We start from the raw sequence: 15,591 nt of genomic DNA on the forward strand, positions 1-15,591 counted from the left end.
AGCTGGGAGTCCAAAATGACTCCCAGGCTGCGCACCTGGTCCTTCAGGGGCACAGTTACCCCATTCAGGACCAGGGAATCCTCCACACCTGCCCTCCTCCTGTCCCCCAAAAACAGTACTTCTGTCTTGTCAGGATTCAACCTCAATCTGTTAGCCGCCATCCATCCTCCAACCGCCTCCAGGCACTCACACAGGACCTTCACGGCCTTCACTGGTTCTGATTTGAAAGAGAGGTAGAGTTTATGTGCTGACTTGGAGCTCTCCTGCTCTTCTGGGCCACAGCACTCATTGGCCACAGCCAGCACATGGTGCTGTAGTCCAAAACAGCTGGAGGGCGCCAGGTTGGAGAAGGCTGGTTTAACAGTATAGTCTTATAGAAAGCAACACAGCTTTCTTTGCAATTCTTCCCCATGAAATCACTTTATGACCTGTGTACAAAGAGATAGAGGTGTGGTTTTATAGATACTCCCACCTTATATACGTAAGTGGCAGTATGTGTAGCGACAATACTAGCACAGACAACATAAATTTTATGCATAAATTGAGTATGACCTTGGCACTTAAGGAGCCAGTAATATTTTTGCTTTGCCCTTTCAACCAAAATCATTATTCCCTTTTGTAGGTGATATAGTGAGGGATGCAGGTGGTGCTGTGGTCTAAACCACAGAGCCTAGGGCTTGCCGATTGGAAGGTCAGCAGTTCGAATCCCTGTGACGGGGTGAGCTCCCGTTGCTCGGTCCCTGCTCCTGCCAACCTAGCAGTTCGAAAGCACGCAGTGCAAGTAGATAAATAGGTAACGCTCTGGCGGGAAGATAAACGGCGTTTCCGTGCACTGCTCTGGTTCGCCAGAAGCGGCTTTGTCATGCTGGCCACATGACCCGGAAGCTGTATGCCGACAAACGCCGACTCCCTCGGCCTATAGAGCGAGATGAGTGCCGCAACCCCAGAGTCGTCCTCGACTGGACCTAACAGTCAGGGGTACCTTTACCTTTACCTTTAGGTGATATAGCATATTGACAGAAAAGCATATTTGCCACCCTTCTCATACTCCAGTTGTTTGTTGACTTCATCAGTGTAATGATTTCTCAACTTCCAAAAAGCCACTCTGCCAGAAGGGATACCTTTTGGTGCCTCAGTGGTAGGTGCTATGAAGAGATTTATTACCAGCTATTTACCGTATTTTTCGCTGCATAGGGCTCACCGGACCATAGGCCGCACCTCATTTTTAGAGGAGGAAACAAGAAAAAAAATATTTTTCTGGTTTTCCTCTTCTAAAAGCCCTGTTTTTTTGAGGATCAGCTAAAAGTTTTGCAGCTTTTTTTGCAAAGGGGGAAAAGCAAAGAGGAAAAGCCCCATTTTTATGGGGTTCAACTCACATTTCTGCAGCTTCTAAAGGAAAGGGAGCCTTTTCTACAGTTTCCAGACAGATAATCTAATCAGCCAGTCACATGTCGCTGGGGAAACAAACAACCTCCCTCTGCAGCACATTCAACAATGGAGGCCTGGGCAAGGGGGGCGGGGCCGAAAGGGAGCCAGGGACTCTTATCTCTCTCCTGATCTCTTGCTGATCAGCTGCTGAGCAGGGTCCTTTCAACACTCCCTTTTCTCTGTGTAAAATAAAAAGCATGATCCTCTTTTGGTCCCTGGGCAATTCAGCTCCAGGGACCACCATTTGCTCCATAAGACGCACAGATATTTCCCCTTACTTTTTAGGAGGAAAAAAGTACTCACTTCATTATTAGTTACTCCTTTAACTGTGCAGTCTGAGGTATGTCTACTCAGAAGTATGCCCAGCTCAGAAGAACAAAAAGGGGCCATTACAGAATCCTGCAGTAGCAAATTCCCTATAATACTTTTAATAATTCACTTGCAGTATATCTGTATAATCATGCAGGATCACTAGCAGTGAATAAAGTCCACTATGAGCTGACTATATTTCCAGCATCCATCTAAGCTGCACATTTTCATAGGAGAAGCCAATGCTGACACAAATCTTGTATAGTTGGCCATTTGTGTTCTCTCCTTTTAGCAGTAGTTGTGTATCTGCATGTTGGCCCTTGAGAAAAGTTCCCTTGTATTTCTGATTCCTCTAGGTAGGCTTTCGCAGCTCTTATTTCAGGTACCCAGGTGCACTCAGGTGTTAATGAAGCCAGGATCCCCGTGTTCCTAATCCTGCCTTTCTTCCCCCAATTCAGGGGACGCCATGACTTACCACAACGGCTGGAAATTCACCACCTGGGACAGGGACAGCGACATCGCTCTCAGCAACTGCGCAATCACACACCACGGCGGCTGGTGGTACAAGAACTGCCACTTGGCCAATCTGAATGGCAAATATGGCGAAGACAAGCACAGTGAGGTGAGTACTACGCACTCTGCCCAGCAGGTGTGGGGAACCTTTGGCCCTCCAAAAACTGCTGAACCACAACTCCCATCATCCCTAGCCATTGGCCATGCTGGGTGGCGCTGATGGTAGTTGTAGTCAGCAACACCTGGAAGGCTGCAGGTCCCCCACACCTGCTGTATGGTTCTCCTTTTATATATCAGGTGTGCTTGCTATTTTTTTCAAGCGCCTACTGGGTGACCTTGGGCTGGTCACACTTCTTTGAAGTCTCTCAGCCCCACTCACCTCACAGAGTGTTTGTTGTGGGGGAGGAAGGGAAAGGAGAATGGGAGCCACTTTAAGACTCCTTCGGGTAGTGAAAAGCGGGAGATCAAATCCAAACTCTTCTTCTTTTAAACCACTGAGCCAAGGGCTTGCCGATCAGAAGGTTGGTGGTTCGAATCCCTGTGACAGGGTGAGCTCCCATTGCTCGGTCCCAGCTCCTGCCCACCTAGCAGTTCAAAAGCACGTCAAAGTGCAAGTAGATAAATAGGTACTGCTCCGGCGAGAAGGTAAACGGTGTTTCCGTGCGCTGCTCTGGTTTGCCAGAAGTGGCTTAGTCTTGCTGGCCACATGACCCGGTAAAACTGTCTGCGGACAAACGCTGGCTCCCTCGGCCACTAAAGCGAGATGAGCGCCACAACCCCAGAGTTGTCTGCGGCCGGACCTAATGGTCAGGGGTCCCTTTACCTTTACCTTGCTAGGTTGCAAGACCGTGTATGTGAAATGCTTTGATCACCCAGAATTACTATGCTCAAAAGTATTGCACACTTTTCTTCCACCTCCTCCTCTTTCCACCCTTCCTCATACAGAATAGCTAACAACATTCATAAAACGCAGCATAAAAGAGAAATTAAAACCACAGTTCCCAGTAATACATGATAACAATAGGATGTGACATCAGTGTTCAAGCCAGAGGAGCAGGAAACGTTTTAGACAGTTAAACAAACAGAGGTTCTTCACCTGTGCTCTGAAGACCTACAGCTGGTGCCTGGTATAATGTGGGGGCATTCTGATCTGTACCGGGAGAGAGTTTCATTGATGGTGTATAGATGGAAACGTCCTGCCCTGTTTCACCTTTCGCTTCCTTAGCGGTCTGCCGTGCCCTGTCCGTGACCTTTGTCTGCTTTCATTAAACCTTGCTCATGGGGAAAAGGATGCTGTGGGAAACAGGTACCGAAATAACTTGATGTTATCCCGAGACCTTGTGGGTTTGCAGAGGGCACAGTCCGAAATGTACTGTGTACTGGTTCTGCATTTTCTGCCAATAAAAAGAGCTCTTGCCAAGCTAGCCCTCAGCTTGCCTTCGGCACAGCTCACATGCACAACTCCTAAGCGTGCTCATCACTTCAAGACGGGGTGCGTGGCAGTTTATCAACACCTATTGAAAGGTTTTGGGGACTGGCTCTAATCCATTAGGTTGTTATAGGCCATAACAGTACAGGTGAAACTCGAAAAATTAGAATATTGTGGAAAGGTTCGTTTCTTTCAGTAATTCAACTTAAAAGGTGAAACTAATATATGAGATAGACTCATGACATGCAAAGCGAGATATGTCGAGCCTTTATTTGTTATAATTGTGATGATTATGGCGTACAGCTCATGAGAACCCCAAATTAATAATTTCAACTTTGGGGTTTTCATCAGCTGTATGCCATAATCATCACAAACAAAATAAAAATTTCTTTCCAGTAGCACCTTAGAGACCAACTAAGTTTGTTCTTGGTATGAGCTTCCATTTCATGCGGCTCAGTGTGGTGCCTTCCATAGTTCCAGTTACAGGTGGGTAAGAACAAACTTAGTTGGTCTCTAAGGTGCTACTGGAAATAAATTTTTATTTTGTTTTGACTATGGCAGACCAACACGGCTACCCACCTGTAACTATAATCATCACAATTATAGCCAACAAAGGTTTGACATATCTCGCTTTGCATGTCATGAGTCTATCTCATATATTAAACTCCAGTAGCTAATGAAAACAATTGCTTACATAAATGGACTTTTCCACGATATTCTAAATTTTTGAGTTTCACCTGTAATATGGTTGAAATGATATTATTTCTACTATAAACATGGGCAGGAGTTTAAATTTTTGCCCACAGAGCCAAGAAGTTTCTTTGGCATGCAAAAGACCCCAGGTTTAATTCCTGGTGTTTCCAGTTAAGAGCTGGAAAAGACTCTTGTCTGAAGCCCCAGACAACCACAGCCAGGCAGTGGCCTGACTTGGTATAGCTCAGGGCAGCGTCCTTTGTTCCTATGTGGTGCTTAATTAGCTACTTTTTCTCTTTCCAGGGAATTAACTGGGAGCCATGGAAAGGCCACTTGTTCTCCATCCCTTTCACTGAGATGAAGTTCCGTCCACGCTCCCACGGCTTTGAGCCAATCTTGGGTAGAAAAAGGAGATCTCTAGCAGTGAAGGAACCCAGGGTTTGAAATGGAGGAAACGTGGTGCTTGTCAAGTGAAACATGGCAGTGCATTATCATGTAACCTTGGGTTGCTTATTTTAGGAAATTTATAATCGCATGCAACTGGTTACAGGCTTCCTCAGAAGAATTATCTGGTTTAATTGGTTGGGATCAGCACAGAACCTGCACTGCACTGTGAGAGCAATTTGAAAAGAATAAGGTAGGAGACTAAGGGCTGGTTCAGAAATTCTTCTTGTGGAGAGCCATGTCTATCGACACTCCGTCTTCCTGTAGTGCCCTCTGGTTCTGACAGCTACCATGGATCAGGAGGGCCCGTTTCAGCCCTCCAATTGTTCCGTGTTCTTGACAAGCAATGGGCTTCTTGCCACCCAGCTTCCCGCACAGCAGGATCTTGCTTTTCCTTGCCAGAGACAACAAAGAAGTCACCACACCATCTCTTTTCCTTCTTTGCTATCTCTCTCAGGTGGCTTTGCTTATTCCGCTCAACAAGGGCCTGATTGGCCTGCTGTGCTCTGATTTCTGAGGTGTAGCTTTGCAAAACCCAAGGTGCTAACTTAACATATTTTCCTATCCATGGTGCTCCCTGCAAGACAATTGCCAAGTCGCCAAAAGCCAACAGTATCAAACTCTCAAGCGCTGCTGAGAATGATGAGGTTGGTTGCATCTCAGAGACGCCTTTCCTACATGAAACATGACCTTTCCAGCTTTCCATTTGCTCTTTTTCAGGGCCGACCCTGTCCATGAGGGAAGGTGAGGCAAGTGCCTCAAAAGTGGCAAAAGACCATGAGGTGGGGCCCTATCCTGGCACCACCACCAGCAGCACTGGTTTCTGGCTAGATCTCACCAAATTTCACATGATCTCACTGAAATATTGCAAGATCTCACAGAGCATGTGAGATCTCATTGCTGCACAACACAGATGAGGCAGGCTTCAGCGGGGACCGTTCCCGTTTCACCTCAAGCAGCAAAGCAGAATGCGTTGCCCCTGTTCGCTCTTGTTCTTTGGCTCTATTCCCATGTGAGGAATTGTTTCACCCCCCTTTTCTCCCACCCCCCTCTTTTCGCTTGAGAAATTGTTTCTGTAGTAAGTACCATTTCATACTACAAGTGGGACTTCTATCATGGAATGTTCCTCCATATCCTCCTGCCCCAAATGCCTGGCTAAGGGGAACACTCCTCCCAGACATGTAGTTTTCTATGCGCAGAGATATTGTGCTATGGAGAAGCATTATGCAGTCATTTTAAGCCTCTGTCCGCAGCCTGAAGTGACTCAGCCCTGACATAAGTTTGCCAAGCCATGTGTAAAACTTTAGTTATAGCACCACCTAATGTTGATTTCAAGTATGACTAAAAAGGGGCCTATAGCAAGTCAATATTTCTAATGTTGTACAGGTGAAACTTGAAAAATTAGACTATCGTGGAAAAGTCCATTTATGTAAGCAATTGTTTTCATTAGCTACTGGAGTTTAATATACGATATAGACTCATGACAAGCAAAGTCAAGCCTTTGCTTGTTATAATTGCGATGATTATGGCGTACAGCTGATGGAAACCCCAAAGTTGAAATTGTTAATTTGGGGGTTTTCATCAGCTGTACACCATAACCATCACAATTATAACAAACAAAGGCTTGACATATCTCACTTTGCATGTCATGAGTCTATCTCATATATTAGTTTCACCTTTTAAGTTGAATTACTGAAAGAAATGAATCTTTCCACGATATTCTAATTTTTCAAGTTTCACCTGTATATATGCTTTACTAGGGGGTGAACTCCTACTTGTTCTGCTCACCAACACATTCACCCCCTCCAGCTTCTCCTTCCCACCCTATTCAACTGCTAAGCTCATTTTTCACCTTCCCAATACCATTTCCGAAGCCACTTCTCTCTTCTGTTCTGCAGTCCTGCTTTGCACACCTGTTTTCACCGCCGCTTTCGTGTCTATACCTCCTTTGCACTCTTTTTCTGCAACCTCCTTGTACACAAACCACCCCCAGGGGAATCTTGTGCATCATCTGAAGGAATTTACTACACGATTCCCTGAGGACTTGCGCATGTGGATAAACAAAAGAATCAGCTGGGTGTCTGGATTCAGAATTTGGGGCTAGCATACAGAGAGCCCCAGCAGCAGAGATTAAACTCACAAAAGTTAAGCTGCAGTACAGCGTTAGGACTATAGATTGTGCACACAGCAGTGGACCTCTTTCTACCCCTCTTGCAGTGAGCAGACCACACACCTTTAAGTTTTAAATACTTTACTTAACAGATTCAAGGTCTAAGTCATGCCGTGTTCCATGCAGCCACAAACATAATACAGTACAGGCAAGATACCCGTGCATAGAAAATACAGAATATAGTTCCAGACATGTGCTGTAACCTTTGGAGCAAGCTCACACATCTCCATCTTGCTACATGATGCACACACACACAGAGAGAGAGAGAGAAAGAAAGAGGAAGTAGAAAGGGTTTACTTCCTCCATTTCCTGATGTGACCTAGCTGAGTCTATCTAGCAATACAACTCTGTAGTCCTTTCCCCCTCCTTGCACTAACTAGCAGTTGTGCATAGTTATGTTTGACTGCAATGTCCCACATCTTTCACCTTCCATACAGGCAACCTCCGACTTGAGCAGGGTTGCGTTCTGGGTCATTGTGCGCTTGCGTGAAATTGCATGCAATTGAAACACCCCACTCCGCCCCCATTCTGTCCTTTTAGTGATATCTTTTATTACGTTTCTGGGTCATTTCCGGGTTCGGAGCTATGTGTGTGATTGCACACGTATCGGTTGCACCTAAAATGGGGGTTGCCTGTATATTGCAACTATTAAGCATCCTTTTCACCTTCTCTTATGAAGAAGAAGAAGAAGAGTTTGGATTTGATATCCCGCTTTATCACTCCCCTTAAGGAGTCTCCAAGCGGCTAACATTCTCCTTTCCCTTCCTCCCCCACAACAAACACTCTGTGAGGTGAGTGGGGCTGAGAGACTTCAAAGAAGTGTGACTAGCCCAAGGTCACCCAGCAGCTGCATGTGGAGGCGTGGAGACGTGAACCCGGTTCCCCAGATTACAAGTCTACCGTTCTCAACCACTACACCACACTGGCTCTCCATCCCCTCTTATGCTTCAGAACCTTTCATGTCCCTGCTTTCATCTCCAGTGCCATTCCACCCCTCATACTCCCTCCTTTTTCGCAATCTCTTTCGCATTTCCCCATTTCCTCTCATGTTCCCCCTTCCCCTTCCTACATCATGATAACCTTCGTACCTTTATTCTACCTAATTGTTTAGTTAGAGAAGCTTAACTTCAGTTGATGGACGTTGCACATACGTGGGTGTTTGCTTGTTAATGAAAACCTCTTCTAAATTAAATGTGGAACTTCATGTTCATATTTGCCTCATATAGCAAGTAGGCTGTATGACGGTGCTATGAAATATGTGAGGGCTCCACATCCTTTATCTTTCTCACATGAGGCAGATGAGGAATGGAAGAGGGGAAATAGCCATCCCCCCCCCCCCCTGGCAGTGTCCTTCTCATTGCACTCAGACAATAGCAGAAGTTTGAGTAAAGCAGAGATGGAGAGAGATTGGGGTGAAAATTGTGGTTTTAAACATCAGCAGAAGTTTGAGTCAGCAGGGATAGATGTACACTGAAGGGTTGCTCTTTAAATCACAAACAAACCTGTGTGTTTAACAAGGAGAAATAGCAGAGATGGGTTCAACCCAGAAGCTAACACAGCAGAGCTTTTCCCAACTCCTTTCTCATAGTTTTCAAATTTTGTTTTAAATGCTATTTTTTTCTCCTCACTGGTACTCCTTCCTCACTCTGCTCAAACTTGTGCCACTGTTTAAAACTGCCACATTTTCCTGCTCAGTTTTTCTCCATCCCTGCTTTATTCATACCTCTGCTGTTGTTTAAAACCACCATTTCCCTCTCATTGTCTTTCCACCACTGCTTTACTCAAACTTATGCTGTTTTCAACCACCAGTTTCCCCCTCTTAGTGTCCCTTCCTTCTCAGTCCCATGCCATGGGCACTGCTATTGTGCAGCCTGCCTTCCCTTTCCCAGCCCCGACTTCATGCAGATCAGGGATTGTGACGATTCCCTACATATCCTCCAGCGGCTAAGCTGATTTTACGCATATTGTGGTGCAGCACGACAGATCCTCTAATGAGGGCTGTGCGACGACAGCCTTATAATTTTATGTATATAGGGAGTGGTTGTATCGGTTCCAAGTCGCAGTGAAAGCAAATGTGGGTCAATGATTAGATTTCTATCTAGTGGCCTGGTCTTAAATCCCAGCTGAGCCAGGAACACAGAGGAGAGTCTTGGACAAGTATTTCTCAACTTCCAGTTAAAAAAATGGTTATCAGATTTTGGGAGAATGAATAACTACAAAAACTGTTATAAAAACACTTTAAATAACAAATACTGAGAAGTCCGGGAGGCACAAATTTCACCAAAACTATACAGGGTCCCAAGTATCTAACTTGTTTTGTTTTTAAATAACTCTTTACAGACAGAAACATAATTGTTTAAAAAAAGCTTTAAATTATGCTGTAATCAAGTTAGTACCTGTCTTGTTTGCTTCTGCCTTCTGCTTAAATTTTATTTTATGGTTAATTACTTATGCTTGTTAGGAAAAAAATGCATTTCTCTATGATTGCCAATTTTGATACTTACTGTGGATCTTGAAATTTTTCGGAAATAGTTCGCATTGTCTAGCAAAGTTTATAATTTAGTCACAGCCTGTAATCATGGGAAGATCCTTATTACTTATAAATAAAAAGATTTTAAAATTATATTCTTAGAATTCTTTATGAAATCCAATCTACACAGAACATAAAATGGCAGTTTTAGTCTAGGGTTCTTCATGTGTTGTGCAAAGGAGCACACATCTGGTTGAAGACAATGTACCCTGCTGAACTTACATGGTTACTTGAATCTGAAAGGCGCCTAAGTCAGTTGGCTGGTGTCCGCACACATGCTCTGTTTTGACAAAACATTTTACACTTTAGAATAATGTCTGTAAGATAAGCTAAGAGAAGAGGATCTGTAACAGCAAGTAGGCCAGTTTGACTCAGGCGCAGGGGTTGCTGCAGCACATCAAGAATCGTACATTGTGGTTGTTGTGATGTTGCACTGATGTCGTGATTTGTGACTATGCCAGTGTGCTAGGCACGGCCACAGCTGAGCACCTGCCCTGTGAGGAGGAGGAGGAGGAGGAGAGGAAGGCAGGCACAGACAACATCAAGGCTTGCTCCAGGCAGACTGTCCCCTCCCTGGCCCAACAACTTTAAAAGTTGTACCATCTGTTTTAGTCCTTTAAAAATGTGAACCGCCTTGGGTGCCTTAGTACAAAGGCAGTATATAAGTGCCATTGACCAGTTGCTAAGCTTTTTCAAAGCACAGGAATTGGTCGCATGACAGGGATGAGCTCGGTAGATTAGCGGTTGCAGTCTTCCACCCACCAATAAATTGGTAATAAACCACTGGAATGATTGCTGCCAGAATGGAAAGAATTCTCTTATTGACTAAATTAATTGACTCACTGCTTACATTTATGTAACTGTACATATCCAAAATCTCCGTATCTGTGCCTTTTTGTGAGGTAACACAATGGAAGCAAGCATGGAACCACAGAGTCTAGGGCTTGCCGATCAGAAGGTCAGCGGTTCGAATCCCTGCGACGGGGTGAGCTCCCGTTGCTCGGTCCCAGCTCCTGCCCACCTAGCAGTTCAAATAAATAGGGACCGCTCCAGCGGGAAGGTAAATGGCATTTCCGTGCGCTGCTCTGGTTCGCCAGAAGCGGCTTAGTCATGCTAGCCACATGACCCGGAAGCTGTACACCGTCTCCCTCAGCCAATAAAGCGAGATGAGTGCGCAACTCCAGAGTTGGACACGACTGGACCTAATGGTCAGGGGTCCCTTTACCTTTACATATCCAAAATCTCTGTATCTGTGCCTTTTTGTGAGGTAACACAATGGAAGTAAGCACGGAAAACCACTCTTAATTAGAAGCTAGGCCATCTGTAGTATTTTTTTCATTTACTGTGACAGAAAAGGCACAGCAGTCTCACAAAGTAAACAGCTATGTCCTTAACTCCATCACTCAATTTAAATTGACCCCCACTTAACTAAGGTTCATCCGCAAAGGCCTTCTGGCAATTCCCTCACTGTGAGAAGGGAAGTTACAGGGAACCAAGCAAAGGGCCTTCCCAGTAGTGGCGCCCTCCCTTCAGTCATCGAACAAATAAACAATTATACAACCTTCCATAGGCACCTGAAGGCAGCCATGTGTCGGGAAGCTTTTAATGTCTGGTTATTGTGTGTTCTTTTATATTCTGTTGGGGCAACTAGATAGGGGAGGTTACAAGTAATGAATAATAATAGGGCAGTAAACCTAAGAGACCAACCTAAGTTTGTTCTTGGTATGAGCTTAATATCTGAAGAAGTGTGCATGCACACGAAAGTTCATACCAAGAACAAACTCAGTTGGTCTCTAAGGTGCTATGGCAGACCAACACGGCTACCTACCTGTAGCTGTAAACCTAAACACACAAGGGAATGTCTCATTGAATTCAGTTGGAATTACTCCTGAGTAATTGTTTAGGCCATAAAGAAGACCGATCGCCGAATAATTGATGCTTTTGAATTATGGCGCTGGAGGAGACTCTTGAGAGTCCCATGGACTGCAAAAAAGATCTAACTTATCCATCCTTAAAGAAATCAGCCCTGAGTGCTCACTGGAAGGACAGATCCTGAAGTTGAGGCTCCAGTACTTTGGCCACCTCATGAGAAGAGAAGACTCCCTAGAAAAGACCCTGATGTTGGGAAAGATGGAGGGCACAAGGAGAAGGGGACGACAGAGGATGAGATGGTTGGACAGTGTTCTTGAAGTGACTAGCATGAGTTTGGCCAAACTGCGGGAGGCAGTGGAAGACAGGAGTGCCTGGCGTGCTCTGGTCCATGGGGTCACGAAGAGTCGGACACGAATGAACAACAACAATTGTTTAGGCTTCTGCTTCATTACTTGCTTAGCCTGGCAGTCCCACTTGTAGGCACTACAGCTGACTAACAAGAACCACACAGGTCTGTACTACTTGCCTTACCAAAAAAAAGCTACAAATTCCCTGTGTGTGTGTCAAGCACCCAGCACACCACACAACAACTGGGTGTTATGCTTGGTAGGTTACAATTTGTGCAGGCCTGAATCTGTGGACGAGAGCTTTTGTGATTGTCATCAGATTTCAGCTAAGAAAAGATAAGCATTTCAGCTCCCTTTTCATCTCTGTGCAAACCGCTTCCCTGCGGCCAGTAAAATAACAAAACTGTTTTCTTTTCTCTCCCACCCAGTAAATGAGAAGTAGAGGCTGAGACACAATAAATAATCAGGTTAGTTTCATTTAAATAAATTTATTTTTTTAAATAAAAGGCTTGAATGGGTTGGGTGCTTTTTTTGTTTTTTGTTTTGCATGTGTGCATAAACTGTGCAACATAAGGGAATCTCGGAATGCATACACCAAAACAAGGCACAGGACAAGTATTGATGAAAGAAGGGCAGTTAGTCACACCACTGCTTAAGCCTAGGGCAGATCAGCAGGTGGATTTCCTAGGAGTATCTAAAGATATACCAGCAATCGCCTTGTGAAGGAATTCATTATCATCCCATCTACAGGCGACCTGAAATGTTGGCCCAAGTTGAAATTTCTCCCAAATTCCTGGATATGCCGATGGGTACGAGGCCCTCACAATAATGAGTTTCACAGCTCTATCCCATTCACGTTTACACAGAATCAAGTCCCACCACCGTATCCAGGGGGCTTGCTCCTAGGTAAGTACACACAGGGCAACAGCCAGTAACTCCAGGGAGTTAGATATGGGCTTGAGGGAGCCTTTGATCTGCTGTGTGGAACCTGGGAAGAAGCTCTGTCCAGGATCAGAGAGGAAAAGAAACTTTGGGATGAAGACGGAAATGGAGACACCACTTCTAAAGCTGAGAGAGAAAAAAAGAAGAGAGGGAGGGACGGAGGCGCTGAACCTCACTGCCTATAAATCCTGCTCAAGGCCCCCTCCCTAAGATTTAAGCAGACTCGTGAGACTGTGGGCCAGAAACCTAGAACCCACTGAAGAGTTGAGATTCTTGGTTATATGGAATTCTGTGGCAACAATAGTGAGTAAACAAAGACCTAATTATAGCCTTTTGGGCAGATATTGTGGTGGATTTGTGAAATGTGGCATCAGGGTTAGGGGACTCGTGTCATTTGTCAGGGCGAAGGTCCGTCCAATTCCACATCCGTTTCCAACAGTGAGGAAGCAAGGTGCCCACAAGCAGGGTGTTAAGGCCTTCTCTACTTTGTCTCCTGGCGTGTGGTACAAAGACTTACAGTACCTTGAAACCTAGAGGATCCCTAAGGCCAGTGTTTCTCAAACCTGGGTCCCAACTACAACTACAACTGGGTCCCCTTGGACTACAACTCCTATTATCTCTGACCACTGGCCCCGCGGGCTAGGGATGATGGGAGTTGCAGTGCAACAACAGTGGGGACCCAATTTGAGAAACTGAGCGTAAATGCCACTGGTGGCCTTGTCCCACTCCACTAATCCCCTCTTAAAGCCACCGCCCAGATAAAACCTTTCGAAGAGGTCCTCTGTCCCTGTGGGTACGCATACGGTGACAGCGCTGGTTTATAAGCACATGTGGTAGTTTGTCAGGGCATAGTTTGCTAGTGCCAGTCCAAGGCTTGTTTAAGAGTCACAGATACCTGTTCCTTAGCTGCAAAAAGGGCTGGCAAGTCTGTTCGAGCAAGTCATTATGTACACATTGGACTGGTATGTCTGCTGGCATGGCTGTTAGCTCGCGCCACCTGTTTGCGTTCAGCAGTGTGCATGTAAATATGTGTGCCCAGCTAAAGACTCCCCACATCATCCCGGTGATGGGCCAAGATAGCTTCTTCAATCCAAACACCTTTATAAAAAGGAAAAGGGAGGGAAAAGCTGAAAGTCAGTGCTGAAAGGGGAGGGACCCAGCATGATTTGTCCTCAGTCTTAGGCTATGTGGCCCAAAGTGCAACGTGAGACCTTTAACAGAAGGTGTGTGTGTGTGTGTGTGTGTGTGTGTGTGTGTGAACACATGCACAAGCTCCTGTCCATCACTCCCTTTCTCTAGGCCAGCAGAGATGGCCTCTTTTCCAGCATGAGCGCTTTGGGCTGTGCAGAAATCCACAGGTCCTCTTCCTTCTTTCTCCTCCTCATCTTCTTTCTCCTCTTCTCACTCGTGCTGTAGCTACCGCTGTCCTTCCTCCGACCGCCACAGAAACAGCAGTGGCAACAGACAAAGATGCCGAGCAGGAGCACAAGGGTGGGTAGCCCCAGAAGCACAGCCAGGCAGACGGTGTTGTAGACCCCCTCCTGGTGTTTGGAGAGGACGAAAGTCCAGATCGAGTGGAAAAACTGACTGATCTGCTCCATGGCTGGAGGAAGGGCGGGTGGGATGTTACGCCACTCCCCTCGCCCGCTGGGTCTCCGCTTGCTGCCCAGAGCACATGGGTCTTGTGTGCAAATTCCTCTCACCAGCTCCTGCGCAGGTGGGAGATGAAAGGTAAAGCAAGGCTGCCATTGGTATCCCCTTCAGATATTAGCCAAAGACCTCTGCTGGTAAGGCTATTATGGCACTCCACAGCTTTAAGAGAATCAAGTTTATTCTTCAGTTTATTCTCACAACAACCCTTCGAGGTAGGTTGGCTGGGAGACAGTGACTGACTCAAGACCACCCAGTGGAGCCTTCAGATGTTGGACTCCCATTAACCCTTGACCCATAACTACGGAGGGCGGGAGCTGCAGCTGAATGACATCGAGGCGGGGGGGGGGGAAGGTTATAGCAGCTATTTCGTGCAGGCCAGTAACTCAAGATTTGTATAAGCTAGTGCTGGGGCTGAACTTTGGAACTGGCGGAAGCCTGGCCTAAACAGGAGGGATGACACTCCTTCCCCCTTTCCTTTTGCTTTTCAAAAGTAGGAGGCAAATTTCAGGAGGTGGGGGGGGGGGGAGGTGAGGGGAGTCCCCCCCCCAAATAATCTGGAATGGCACTATGCCATTGTCCAAGCAACAGCTGGGGTGGGAAAATGGCAACTGCCATTGGAGACAGCTATGGCCCACTGTCAATGTCCCAACAATATCACAACAGCTCTTGTGATGTGACATTTTAGGGACATTTTTAAAAGGCATTTGGAAGCAGCAAGGAGGCTGCAGGAGTACTGGCAGGTTTCACCTCTCCTCACAAAAGGTGAAATCCCACCTGCTTTTCATTATTATTATTTTATTGTTCTTTCCAGTTCCATACCGCTTTATATATATTTTTTTTGGGGGGGGGGATAACAAAGCAGTTTAGAGCTTACATAAAAATGCTAAATAAAACATTCCAAAATAAAACATTGTGGAAGAAAATAAAATGTAAAATATAAAAAATAATAGCCTGTGAATGATGCCACAAAATGGGGGTGGTGATTTACCACATGTAGGTATAACTGTAGTCAAACCCTCCCCCCCCCCCATTTTGAAACTAGCTTCTCACCCCTTCAAAATCCACCATGAATCAAACTGATGAATCAAATCCTGATTCAGGCAGGCAGTGTGACTTGTTTTGTTTTCAAAGGGCTGAATGGACTTTTTTCCAGTTAAATGTGTGTTTGTGCCTCTCTCCCCCCCCCTTTCCCTTTAAAATGCAGTATAAAATCCAAATACCTTGATAAATTTCTTCAGGGAGGGGTGAAGGAGGGATGCCA

The 15,591-nt window shown here is 45.6% G+C and overlaps 2 protein-coding genes across 2 annotated transcripts in view; one reads left to right on the plus strand and one right to left on the minus strand.

Moving 5' to 3' along the window:
- Nucleotides 1-5,856, plus strand: part of TNN (tenascin N) — a 49,460-nt gene extending 43,604 nt beyond the window's left edge. The window contains exons 13-14 of the mRNA XM_033151257.1: nucleotides 2,196-2,359; nucleotides 4,676-5,856. Of these exons, the coding sequence (XP_033007148.1) occupies nucleotides 2,196-2,359; nucleotides 4,676-4,816 (305 nt within the window). The 3' untranslated portion in view covers nucleotides 4,817-5,856. The remainder of the gene's footprint in view (nucleotides 1-2,195; nucleotides 2,360-4,675) is intronic.
- A 7,838-nt stretch (nucleotides 5,857-13,694) lies between these two features.
- Nucleotides 13,695-14,391, minus strand: KIAA0040 (KIAA0040 ortholog). The gene has a single exon (XM_033151258.1). It carries the CDS (start codon nucleotides 14,276-14,278, stop codon nucleotides 13,973-13,975), a length of 306 nt encoding a protein of 101 aa, XP_033007149.1. The 5' UTR covers nucleotides 14,279-14,391; the 3' UTR covers nucleotides 13,695-13,972.
- Between the last annotated feature and the right edge of the window lie 1,200 nt (nucleotides 14,392-15,591).

Source organism: Lacerta agilis, chromosome 6 (assembly GCF_009819535.1).
Source record: "Lacerta agilis isolate rLacAgi1 chromosome 6, rLacAgi1.pri, whole genome shotgun sequence".
NCBI classification, from domain to species: domain Eukaryota; kingdom Metazoa; phylum Chordata; class Lepidosauria; order Squamata; family Lacertidae; genus Lacerta; species Lacerta agilis.